The 13,157-nt window shown below is 33.7% G+C and overlaps 1 protein-coding gene across 12 annotated transcripts in view; it reads left to right on the top strand.

Moving 5' to 3' along the window:
- Positions 1 to 13,157, top strand: part of LOC118187454 (uncharacterized) — a 533,306-nt gene that overhangs the window by 247,426 nt on the left and 272,723 nt on the right. For all 12 annotated transcript variants that reach the window (XM_085808871.1, XM_085808867.1, XM_085808870.1 and 9 more), the window contains one exon: positions 1,603 to 1,668. In XM_085808871.1, coding sequence (XP_085664997.1) covers positions 1,603 to 1,668 — 66 coding nt within the window. The remainder of the gene's footprint in view (positions 1 to 1,602; positions 1,669 to 13,157) is intronic.

Below are 13,157 nucleotides of genomic sequence, written 5' to 3'. Positions count from 1 at the left end.
TACTAAATGTCGTAATAGAACAGTTTCATGTTTTTCCATTATTCTCCCTTAAATTATAATCGAAGATAATTATAATAAATTTTCTTAACTTCTATTACAATGTCTGTTTACAATTAATAGAAGTAATAACTTTACATATAATAAATAATACAAGTAGAACCTTTGCACGTGATCTTATAAATAAAATTTGAAAATAAGCTTTATGCAAAAACTTGACCATAAAATTCCATTAAATAATAAATGAAGCCAATACAGAAGAAAAAAATCCATCCTTTTATCCATAAATGCATTTTGAAATCTTGGACATTTTCGGAATAATTTAACTCATTTTAATTAGGTATTTTATACGCATTCCCATACTAATATACTATTTATGTATAAGGGAAAATAAATATGTGTTTATCTACCAATAACGGGTATTTTCTTTAATATTGTTTCTTAAGTTATCTTCTGAAACATCTAAAATAATGTATTTCTGCATTTCCATTCGATTTAAACCTTACCCAATTCATGTGGACTAAATAAGGTTTGAGTCGAAGTACTATTTAATCGCATATTATGAATTACTATTAAAAGCTTCAGTTAGATAAAACACCAGGCCTTTTTGCTCTTCTATAAAGGCACGCGTTTAGGTTATTATTCCAGAAACGTTTTCAGAATCAACAAAAAGAGATTACCCAGAAATTCTAGACTTTTCCCGTCTAGCACAGACGTAACAGCAAATTCACGTGCCACTACAGAACTGAAATGCCTGCAGTATGATTAGTGGAAAGATGAGATTGTGAAAGTACTCTTTGTGCAAAATATGGATTGATGACTACTTCCTTTCACCTTTATGATTTAGTTTCGGCTCACCAGTAGCCGAGTGAATAAGACCGTAATTCGATCCGGGTCGGATTCTCATTGCAAAGGCTGGTTTCACAAGCGTTTTCGTGTTGTTACCCGTGAGGAATGTGAATAAGAGATTAAGTTTCCTTTAGAAAATCTCATACGAAGACATTCCCTCTTTAAGCATTATCTCCTTCCTGTACTTTGCCATAATCAACTAAACAGATAATGACTTTATCTCTTTGTGTGCTTACCGATGAAACAAGAAACAAAGAGTTCGTGTTAGCGCAGGGTCAAATTTAAACAAATTTGAAAACTACTGCTAGTTTCATACTTCAGTACCCGATTTCAAAGATTAAAGTAACAGTATAAATAATGCAACTTTGTCAATAATAGTAACTTTTACTTATGATATGATTTAGTATACAATTACTTCGCTGAAAGAATTCAAAAATTTGAATGCCCTAACATCTTTCTCACTGCAGTTTTAAATATGCTAAAGTCTTTTCCAGAATTTTGAATATCCTGATATCTTCTTCCTAGCTCTAATTTAGTACATTTTACAAAAGTTAAATTTTTTTCTCTTCATTTCAAAATAAAACTTCTTATTCTAGAAATGGAAAGAGCTTAATTTTTTTAAAGTGATAAAAAGACTTGACATTAAGCAAATTATGTTATTTAAATTGTGGGTTACCTTCTTTCCCCTTTCTCATTATCATCATTATCTTCTTCCCCCCCCCCCACAGAAATTCATCCTTTCTTCTTTTTTTTTAGAGCAAGAAGAACTCTTATGAAGACGTCGAAAGATGCGGTGCGAATTCTTCCCACATCAAACCTAAGGTAAGCTATTTTTGTTCCTCAGGGTGAAAGATATTAACGTTATCCTTTGTATCTTCTGATTATGCTTGAATTAAAAAAAAATAGGAAAATAATTTCAAGCCTTTCACTAATACAACTTTTTAGCAACAAGTACTGAAAATTTTCCCATGATTTCAATTTTAAAATCATAAACTGCTGAAACGATCTACTTAATTACCTATTACCTGCTGACTATAAACTATCTCACTCATTCACTTGCTTGAAAAAAAAAGTACTGAGTACAGTAAGCTAGATAAATTTGTGTCCTTCCTTTTTTTTCCAGTTATTATTTATGTAAACGAATTTGAGAGCTCCAGATATCTATTACTATTTTTGTTCATAGCAAAGTTTTATTAACAATTCAGAGGTTTAAATATAACTCTATAGTATATAATTAAGTAAGTGCTTTGCACTTATGTAAAACATTAAATCTTCACAGATCTAAACATATCGAGAGCAATGAGTTTCAAAATACTTAGAAGCCATACTTAAAATTTCATAATTTACATTTTAAACTTATTTGTCGTTTATATGAATAATCCAGCTTATAAATAAAATTATACATGAAAGGATCATTACCTCACATGTATATGTAAAGTGTCAGAAGGACTAATGTTTTTAGCTGTAAAACTAGTAGTTGGCTCATTAGCGATGAGTTCGAACGAGATATAAAGCATTTTCTTTTGAAAAGTTCGCACTCAAATTTTTCAGTTTTGACCCCCAGTGCATTAGTGGCACTAATAAACAGAGGATATCTCATTTTGCTTCCCTTAAATTATCATCTAGTGGTCGAGAGGTTAAAATAGTTAAACGTTCGGAGAGCATAAGCAGCGGCTGAGCGGTAAAGACGCTGAATACTGATAGTTCGACTGTGTTCGATTTCAGACGAACAGGCTAGCTGCATGAGCGTTTCATGGTTTTCCCCATGTGTAAAGTGGATACGGAACAGTTTCTCTTAGAAAATGCACCACGATGGCATCCTTCTCTTCAGGCATGTAGCCCTAGTGTGTTTTGTCATAATTAGATAAGCACAACGAATTGGCCCAACGAATCGAGCTTTTTTCAGGCCCATGCGAAAGGATTGGTTCTAGTGGTTGGTTGATTAGCTTTAGTGGTTTCCCCGTGTATAGCCGTTTCTCTTAAAATGTCCTCCATGAAGGCATCTCTCCCCTTAAGCAGATAGCACTCGGGTATTTTTCTGTATTCAAATAAGCTGATCTAAACTATCATGTCGTGGAACAAAACTGAAACGAATTTTTTTTTTTTACTTTAATTTATGTGACCGATATCTACTGTTACAAATTTAAAGCTGATAGACAAAAGGCAATAAGAATTTAGTTAAAACAGCGACATTAATCAAAGTTCTTGTGTATGGCAAGAAAAATGTTGGATTGATTAAAGAATACTTTTTTTAGAGTTTGGGGGGTGGGTTGTTTTGCATTATCGTCAATAAAGGAAAATATAAACTTTTAGTATCCACTTACTAGAACTTAGAACTGGCATTTCCTTGCCAGCTATTTTCATTGCTTCTTGTGTGAAATCGTAAGTGTTACCTTACATTGTGACTCTTACATTAAAGAGGCAAATTTGGTAGCGCTTGAAAAACTCAGCGGTGCTAAAAATAAAAGAGCATTCCAACTATTTCTTTTTACTAAACTACTTGAAAGTTCTATGAATATATCAAAAATTATCTAGTGTTAGAAGAAATGTATGTGATAGTTTCTTCATCTTTTTTAATGCACTTAGTTCAAAAGTCTTTGTAGATGCGCTGTGTACTTAAATATTAACTTATCGATGTTAAGTTGAAGTATAACCACGTAATATTTTTCTTTTGAAGCATCATTTAGTATAGACTTTGCGACGATGTAAACAAACTCATGTTTGATTATTATTGGCAAATTCTGAAAATTCTGTATGTGTATGTATATCCAGAAGCAGTAGTAAGCACAACTCACTTTCCGCAGTCAAATTTCATACCATACCAATCATCTTTATTTGATACATCCACGATGGTCTCCTTAAAAGTGCCGTTTGACGCGCTGAGCGGATAAAGGGAAGAAAGGAGAGGAGGGGAAAAAATCGACATTCCTTCGTCTACAAGACTTTTGCAGCGGTAGGATTTAATGTATTCGAGGTGGAGAGAACAAGAAGACGTCAAGGGCATTAAAATTTGATGACGAGAAATTATGTCTGTTTTCTGGATAAGGTGGGGCTCGTAGTTAATGGCTTGGATTTGTCGCGCTCCGAAGATCGGGAATTAATGGTCCCGAGACACGGGAATAGCAGTTGATCATTTTTCCCTGCGGACCCATACCTCATTCAGTCCACTTACACAAAGGAGCAAAAAGGATACGAGTAAATTAGGATGAGAGGGAGAGGTCTATTATATACATATACATTCAAGCTTGCGCATCTTTTGTCGATGAATATATATATACACGCATACTTATTTGTATATTAATTATCGGATAACTCTCAAACGCTTACAGCATATTTAAGTACTTGAAAAGAAATAGAAAAATTATATACCAAGCTGAATCCTTATGTCGTTCATTTATAAACCGTTAAGATTTATATAAGCATTTGAGAAGAAACACTTCCATTCTTGAAAGTATGGACTGTAAGTGACGCATCGAGATAAAAATATTAAAACCGTAATGACTTCCACATTTAAGGCATGTTTGTATGGAAACGCATGCTAGAAACTTTTAAACGTTTTCTTTCAGTCTTGATAGCCGATGTTTTAAAACACACACTGGTAAATGTACATGGTTCTGATGATCTAGCTCTAGGAGAAAGGTTTAAACATCTGTTAAGGCTAATCATTTGTCATTACTAGTCTTATTATTTTTTTTCCGGAGCTTGAATCCTTGGGAGGCCATTGCGGATTTATTTAGTTTCCTTCCTGACTTCGAAAAAAATTCTAATGACTCTACAAGTGGTGCCAGAACTAAAAGGTGGTGCGCGATATATTATCACCACCAGAATTTGGCGACTAAGTCTCTTATGTTCCCAGTCACCCTTCTTTCCGCATGCCTTCGTGGTATAACTGGAAGCACACTTGATGCGTATTCAGGAGGTACGAATTCGAATCCCGGCATTGCACATTTTCTACGTTTCTGCATCGATATTACCTAATGACTGTACAACTGTATTAACTTTTTATATTATTTCAATAAATGAAGAAATTATGATTAAATAAGTTGACAGTAAACTTAAGGAACACGTGATTCAAATCATCGAAATCCCAATGATTTGAGCCTTGTTAAGTTGCTAAATATGTACTTTATGTTGTTAATTATGTACATTAACCATTAAATACTAAATTACACACATTTTTGTATAATAATCGGGGAAGCGCGAAAATTATGATGAAAGAAGTAAGCCCGAAAGGGCGATGAAAATTATTCTTACAAGTAATTGTTTAAAAATTTTTTAATGAAGTCAATAAACTATTGATACACCAATCAATGCAGAATGATTTTGATCCTCGTTACACAGCAGATTTTTGAAAGTGGCTAAAGGCCTTAACTATAATCTTAAACATGTATTTCCCGTTAACAAATTTCACTCAACGATGTAGAGAATTTTATGAGCGCAGTTTCAGCACCGGGGATTGAAGGGCTTCGAAAGTACGAAATTTAAATTCGTATATCATATCGGTACAACAAAAATCCAAATTAGGAGAAGGTTTATGATGTTTTTATTCTATGCAAGAACTTTCATATTTTCACATGATACTTTCAGAGAGCTATTCTTGATTAATCCTTTTATCGGGGTTAGCTACAAAACTCTTATTTTGTGCCGTTTCACCCAACTCGAAACCGTTAATCGCTAAACGAGTTTTTGTTCTGAAATTGTTCCTAAAATTTTGGGAAACATTTTAGGGAAATGTTTAATTTAGGACTATATTTGTTGAAGTGATCTAAGTTTGTATTATTTAATATTTCTTAGCTTAATAAAGTATAATGAACATTTTCCCAGCTGGAGCTTTTGCTCTACGTGTATCATATAAAAAGTTAAATTTTATATTTTTAAAACTGTTCTAGCTTAACTGCTGTAGCGTTTCTCATAAAATTATTTACTTTTTATGAGAACAGTTTACCATTAGGCATAGAACGGTTTTGAATGTATAAAATTTAATTTTTGTACAGCCCGCGTTCAGCAAACAGTGCAGAGAGGAAATGGTTCATTGTACTTTAATAAATTAATTGAAAAAAATAGAAAGGAGGGGATTCCGTAATTTTGCATGCACAATTCACGAAGTCATTTGTCAGTTTGCTGACTTGGATTACTTTTCAACGAATATTTTTAGTCAGGACTAAATACTTTCTCAAATGTTTCCTTAATTTCACATCAAGTTGGTGATTAATGAAACCATATTGGAAATAAATAGCACTGGTTGTTAACTTCATAGCTGCGCTTGAAAAATATTATTAGCTAATATCTCTCTGATTACTGCGTTTGAAGTCTAATAAATTTTGTTAATTTTTAATTGTAATAAATAACACTGTATCCACAAAAGTCCTTATAAGGCCTTTATTTTTCCAATTGTTGGTAGCGGTCATCTACTTTCATTTAAAAAAATGTTTTATATGACACAAATATGCATGTTTCGACGTTTTCAAATTTAGAAAAATCAATTTTGTAAAGTTTACAAAATCTTTTTATACGTTCTTTCGGTCCCTATACTTACATTTAGGAAAATTGTATACTAAATATATATAAAAATATATATTTAGGAAAATATGTATATATATATATATGTGTGTGTGTGTGTGTGTGACTATATTAAACGCAAAATGTGACTGGTCTACGACACAAATTGCAGAGTAAGTGTAAAAATTCACACGTTTTGGACTGAGAAACCAGAAATATGACTCCACCAAGTGGAAGAGCAGTTTGCTATAAGTGTAATTTCTTTAACTTTTCAAACGAAGAAATTTAATTACCTTATGTTTCGTTGGGAACCCTTATATATGGGATATTATCATTGATATAAATCAAGTCAATGGTCGTAAGTCCAAGTCTCATCACAAGTGATTATTTTTTTCATGAAATCTTCAGTTTTATTTGCAGGATCAAATGATGTTCCTGACTAGCAGCGCCCACCAACGGCCGAAAGGTAAAGTTGCTAAACATTGGTAGTTGTGTCCGCGGTTTAAATCCTGGCCAAAGCGCTCGTTTTTGTGGTTTTTCTCCTGTGTAATAAGAGCCAATTTCTTTAGGAAATCCTTCACGAAGGCATCTCTCTCCTTAGGCAAATAGCTCTCGAGTGCTTTGCCATATTCAAATAAACCAAACCGAACCAAACCTGGCAAACAGCGATGCGAATTTTTTTTCTGTTTCGGGGTCAGCATATATAGGATGAATTTTGCTCAAAATCAACGCATTTGGGTGGCCAAAATGTGATGAAACAACCTCACTAAAATGTTGCAATCGTCAGAGATTTCTCGTAGAGTCAATCGCCAATTTGACTGCACAATTTCATGAATTAGAGCCACATTAATTTCGCCATTTGAAGTCGATGAGAGTTCTGAATGGAAATCATAATCGGCTGATTGTCTACCATGTTTGTATCGCTTAAACCACTCATAATACAGAGCACGATTTAAACAGTGACCATCATAAATTTGTTTTAACGTTTGATGGGCTTCGCAAATTTATTTTCAAGTTTAATGCAAAGTTTTATGCTAGTAAACTCTTCACGAAATTGATCCATTTTGAAAATCGTAGCATATACCCTACAAACATTTTAAACAAAGTGGTATAATAGGTGATAATTACGATTTAAATATGCGGCAAATGAGATGAAGCTTGCCAAAGTCACTCACATGCAGTGCGATATACATGCCTGTGAAATTACTATTAGAAGAGTTCCAACTTTTTTTAATAAACCTTGAAACTGAAATACTACAAATACTGCATACGAGGGCTATCTGCCTGAGGGAAAGGATGGTTTCACGGAAGACTTTCTAAGGGAAGTTCTCTCGTATTTGCATTACACTTGAAGAAAACCAGGCCCACCAGCGGCCGAGCGATAAAATTGCTGAATACTGGTAATTCCGAACTGACTTCGAATATTGAATTGGCTGGCTACGTGGGTATTTTTGTAGTTTTCCCAAAGTGTTACGTGCATTACAACCAGTTTTCCTTATGAAGTCTCCCATGAAGGCATCCCTTTTCTTAGGCAGATAGCCCTAGTGTGCTTTGCCATAATAAACTAAACCAAAACGAGTCAAAACTATGAAGAAAAACACGAAAACTGCCATGTAGTCAGCCTGTTCGCTACGATTCGAATGGGGTCGTACTACTAAAGTCAACGCTCCTATACATTCGGCCACTGTTACCTTTATTAAGATTAAGAGTTGATTTCAATCCAGTGAGTGGAGCCACGTTTCCATATTCTAAAATGATAAGAAGAGAAGTAAAATTTTTCTTATCGTTTGATTTAACTATCGAAATTGTGCAAAGAAAATCAATAATTTGAATTGTTTGGCAGTTTGACGATATAAGAACTGTCTACATTATGACTAGTACAAAAAATATAGACTTTAGTCGAGAAAGAACTAAGAAATAGAAATCCAATGAAGGAATAAAGTGCTAGGAAATATCTGTAAAAAAATAAGTACGTGGCATGATAACTTTAAGCTCTGAAAAATGTGCAACAAGCACACACGTAAGTGTATCAGTAATAAAGAAAGTAGGGCAATAAATGGAAATTTAACCTTTTTTTTTTCTTTTGAATGCATGGGCCCACCAGCGGCCGAACGGTAAAGGAAATTTCATTGAAAAATGAGTTCGCTTGACGCAGTTTTAGATTACTATTTAATCATGAGTTTCTGTACTTAGCTGTGCCCGCCAGCGGTCGAGCCGTTAAGTCGCTAAACACTGATAGTTCGGTCTGAGGTTCGAATCCCGCGAACTGGCTGGCTGCATGGGAGTTTTCGTGGTTTCCCCATGTGTAACGTGTATACGGGCAACTTTCCCTTATAAAGTCCTCCACGAAGGCATCCCTCCCCTTAGGCAGATAGCCCTCGAGGCTTTGCCATAATCACACACACACAGAACCTTTTGAATGCATGCGTGTGTGTATGTGAGAGAGAAGTGTTGTACATTGTGCTTCGAATAAATGTCGAGGGCCATACATGCATCTTTTGTGACGCGAGAGTTACAGCCGGTGCGTGTATGATGCTCGACGCTTATTGTTTGTCTTTAAGTATCCATATAAACTGTTCTGGCTCTTAAAAATAATTACTTGTGAGCAAAGAGGAAGTGAAATAAGCCTCATCTATATTGGTTAATATGAGAAGTGATGGAAATAAATAAATTTATTTTTGATAAAAATATAGTTGCAGATATGAACTATTACACATTTGCTTTGGTTATACAGAGTTACCATTTCTCAAGCTTTCTAGATTTTCGTATTCCTTTAAAAAATATTATAGCTTAGGGAGCAATCAGTCATATGTTTACATACATATGTAAATAGATGATTATTCTATTCGTCACTACTTCGGACAGCATCCCAAGCAATTTTTCACCAACATTCCAGGGTTCCGGCGTACACGATCGAAAACACTGATCTAGAGAGGAAGACTAGCGATCGATAGGTAAGCATAGGTATAGATAAACAAACAGATACAAAATATAGCGTGTAAACAGTTAGAGAAGTCTGGTAACTTTTAATGATCACTTAGAGCCGAAACATAATTATCTAACTTAATGAATAATTTTAATGGTAGTGTGCTCTAGCTGTGAAACCATTATTTCAAATACAGAATGCCATAAACTACTAAGCGTCACGAACTGCTGCAGCGGCTAAATTATTTTAAACTAATTGTTTAAATACCTTTTGTTAAGTTAATTATGCTTAATTCTTCTGTTGCCTGTAACATGAAACCTCTAACTATTTATATTCCCGCCTGGTACGAACGGTAAAAGTGATTCAAACAAATTCTCAAAAATTGAACTGATTATGAGTTTTTTTTTTTTCTTTCTTTACTTGCAGTATTTTTTTTTTTTTTTTTTCATTTCATGATACTTAAATTTCCTTACAGGCAGCTTGTTCTAAAATAAATCATAGGACTCCTCAGTCTACACTTCTGCCAGTTGTTTGATTTTAATTGAAGGGCGACAGAAGTACGAATTTTCATAGAAGTAAAAAAAAAAAAAGAGTTACTAACCTACGTAATCACTGTTGGTAATCCCATGCGACGTTTTTTCCTGTGAAGCATATAATGCGAGGATGAATTCATAAGTCTTGTAAATATTTGCTTTTTTTGATTAATGCGTGATTATTTTAGAGAACTTTCTCGAGAATTCGAAGTCTCCAAACTGAAAAGAGAATGGTACAGATTTTTTCCTCTCTCCGGCAACCCTTTCTCTGGTGTTTTAGTATTACATTAAGAGAATTAAAATAAAATGAATTTGTCTTGTCGTAAAAAATTGTCAAACATACGTTGTTCTCTGAAAGAGGAGAAACGAAGGGTTTTCCTTTTCTTGCTAAGCTGGCTTTGAAGCATGGAGTTCACGTTAACATATATGTAATCTGCATAACAGAAGGAGCAATCTTATTACGTCTTGGCAATTTTTAACGTCTTTCATATACAACATGTACCCAACAACAAATATTAAATCGTACTGAACAATTGTTTAAAATGAAAGCAGGTTTTTCGTGCCGCGAAACAAGCAACTTATTACAATATGCATTAAAGCACAAAACTTGAATTAGAAATGCTTTTCTGAAATTATAAATGAAAAGAGATAAATCAAAATTCGGGTATCTCATGGCTGTGAGCTTAGTTATTACGGGAAAAAAGTGCGAGAAAGTAATTTATGCCATGTTATACTTTTCTTAACTCCTAAATTGTACATCTAGCGTAGTTGAGTGGTCGAGATACCGACACTGAAGGAAAATGACAGCATAGTTAAGTTTGCAGTTCACACTGGCCCTCGTATTGAAAGTGCTTCAACGGCATCTGTAGAATAAGCAATTATACGAATAACTCGTTCGAAGACTGGCAGCTGTGAATTCTAAAACGTAACGAGGAGGTGGAATAATGTCTCACGATAATAAATATGATGTCCGTGGATGAACCGTACGGACATTACTTTTGAGATATGATGGTTAGTGTTGAGAAACTTGAGGAGAGGAGATGTACTAACTTGTAGTATCAGCAGAAACTATCATTTGATTTCCCAAAAACTTCCGGGTCTTCATCCTGAAGAGATCTTGAAATTACATGAGATCATGCCATAAGAAAGCGTGTCAAACTATTCTAAGGCTCAGTTTTCAATCTTTTAGTTACCTATTCCTTCGGGGGGGGGGAAATTAACTTTTGTGTTTTCTGTATGAAATAAATAAAGTCACTAGATCTGAATAAGACTGAAATTACAGTGTAATATCACATTTGTCACTGAGTTTATTTAAGGTTTCGTTTTAAAAGACTATGTTAAGCAACATTGCATAAATTACACAAATATGTCTTTCTATTCCACTTGTATATGTACTAGTTATTTCTTTAAAAGGGAAAAGAAAGAAGAAAAACTCAAACTGTACTGTTACCTATTTATATTCGAAATTAAGATCTCTGCTTTTTTGCCCTCTAAATGTGTTTTAAAATTTGGTACGATCTTGTTAACGGGTACGTGATAACTGAAATTTCAGTATGAGATAAAGGATTTTAATTCTCGTACTACATAGAATAAGTGCACTTCTTAAACAATGGAATAAACCCGATAGGTAATTACCATGTATATGTTACCGGAAACTTATAAAAACCGGTATTTTACACAATACCTAGGCATTTTAAAGAATGCTGAAAACTGGCCAGAAATGTATGAAGCCATTAATATTTCCTACATCTCCTAGGCATTCCATAGAATGTGCCATGCAAAGTATGAAGTACATCTCCAATTCGTTTCATATATTACGTGGCAATGTACGTGACTTTTGCTATTGCCTCAGGCTCAGAATTTGCTTGTTGCCTTTTTCGCTTCGTTCGGGAGTGTTAAAATACGAAATTTCACAATTAATTTTATACTCTGCTGCATGAAAATGGAAGAGCAAGATGTAGTGTTGAAGGAGTCATGGTCAATAGACTCGCAGTAACGATTCGACGATGAACTATCAAAGTTTGAATTAATGTCAGGAAAAAAGTTTGTTATTAACCGAAACTTCTTACCAGAAATTAATAAATTACGTAAAAAAAATAATTACTATTGAGAAGGAGCCTTCTGATTATGCCGGGGTTCCTTCTTCGGGACTATGGCAGGGTTCGAGACTGCGGGGGAAAATAATAGCTTATCATGATCTTTTTTTGATTCTAGAGAATACCTAGGTATAAGAAATACCCCCATATGCGGTCAGGTCGTAAATTTACAATCCCTTTTTTCAGGGGGAGAGCTGACAAAGAGGGGACAATCTTGCTCCAGATCTTTTGAAAATGTGGGCGTTGTTTAAACATCTAACTTCTCTACATTCAGTTTTATACAGAGGAAAATACAAATTGAATTCTTCGAATGAATGAAAATTTTGTACAATGAAAGTGTATTACTTAACGATAAACTGTAAGATAAATAACATCTTTTTTTAAAGCCATAGGTGTAGAAAGACAGATATTTGTTACACGAATGAATTTGTTGTAAATATTGAGTTTTTCATTTCGAATGCTATGTTCCATGTATGCGAAGTAACTGAGTATGTGAGATAATAGTCATAACCGAATGGCTTTCAACCTTTTCACGGCTAAGGACTGTTTCTCAATTACATTGTGGTCGCTGCTTTTTGGTTAATTTTCTAATGACATATAACCAATAATTGTTTTTATTTGAGACTTATGAATAAAATAACGCAAACTAGACTGCAGAAAATTCTTAAGAATGAAATTAAATAATACTGAAAAATACATTATTGATGCACTTTTGGGTTTTATATGTAGTAGTATTAACTACTACTATAATCCTTAAATGGAAATCCTTAAATTATATATAAATGGAACCAAATATAGAACAAGGTATAAAATATCTTTATTATACAATGTTCATTACCGTACCTATATTTACGTAATATCAATATAAATAGTTAGTTAGGTTTCGTACATATATAATTTATTTTTATATTTTGTATTTTTTGTATTAGATTCAGTATTGTATACGTATCTGAAGTTTAATTTTACTTGTTCTCTTTTTGGGTTACGACTTTAAGTGAGAAAGAATTGTTAGGGCCGTCATAGGGATTACATTATATGCAATCAGTTAGGATCTGACTTTTCCTTTCTTTTAATCATTATATATATTCAAATACTACTTGATAAGTATACATAAAATATAGCAGTTTTTTAAGGTACTTATTTATATATCTATTGTTTGGTCTTGTTTGTTTGATTATAGCAAAGCATTCGACGGTTATTTGCCTAAGGGTAAGGGTGCCTCGTGGAGAACTTTCGAAGCAAAACTGACTCTTATGC

This window comes from Stegodyphus dumicola, chromosome X2 (genome assembly GCF_044657685.1).
Source record: "Stegodyphus dumicola isolate Sdum_Otavi_A_Nest chromosome X2, ASM4465768v1".
Classification (NCBI taxonomy): Eukaryota; Metazoa; Arthropoda; class Arachnida; order Araneae; family Eresidae; genus Stegodyphus; species Stegodyphus dumicola.
This window is presented reverse-complemented; position numbering and strand designations above follow the sequence as displayed.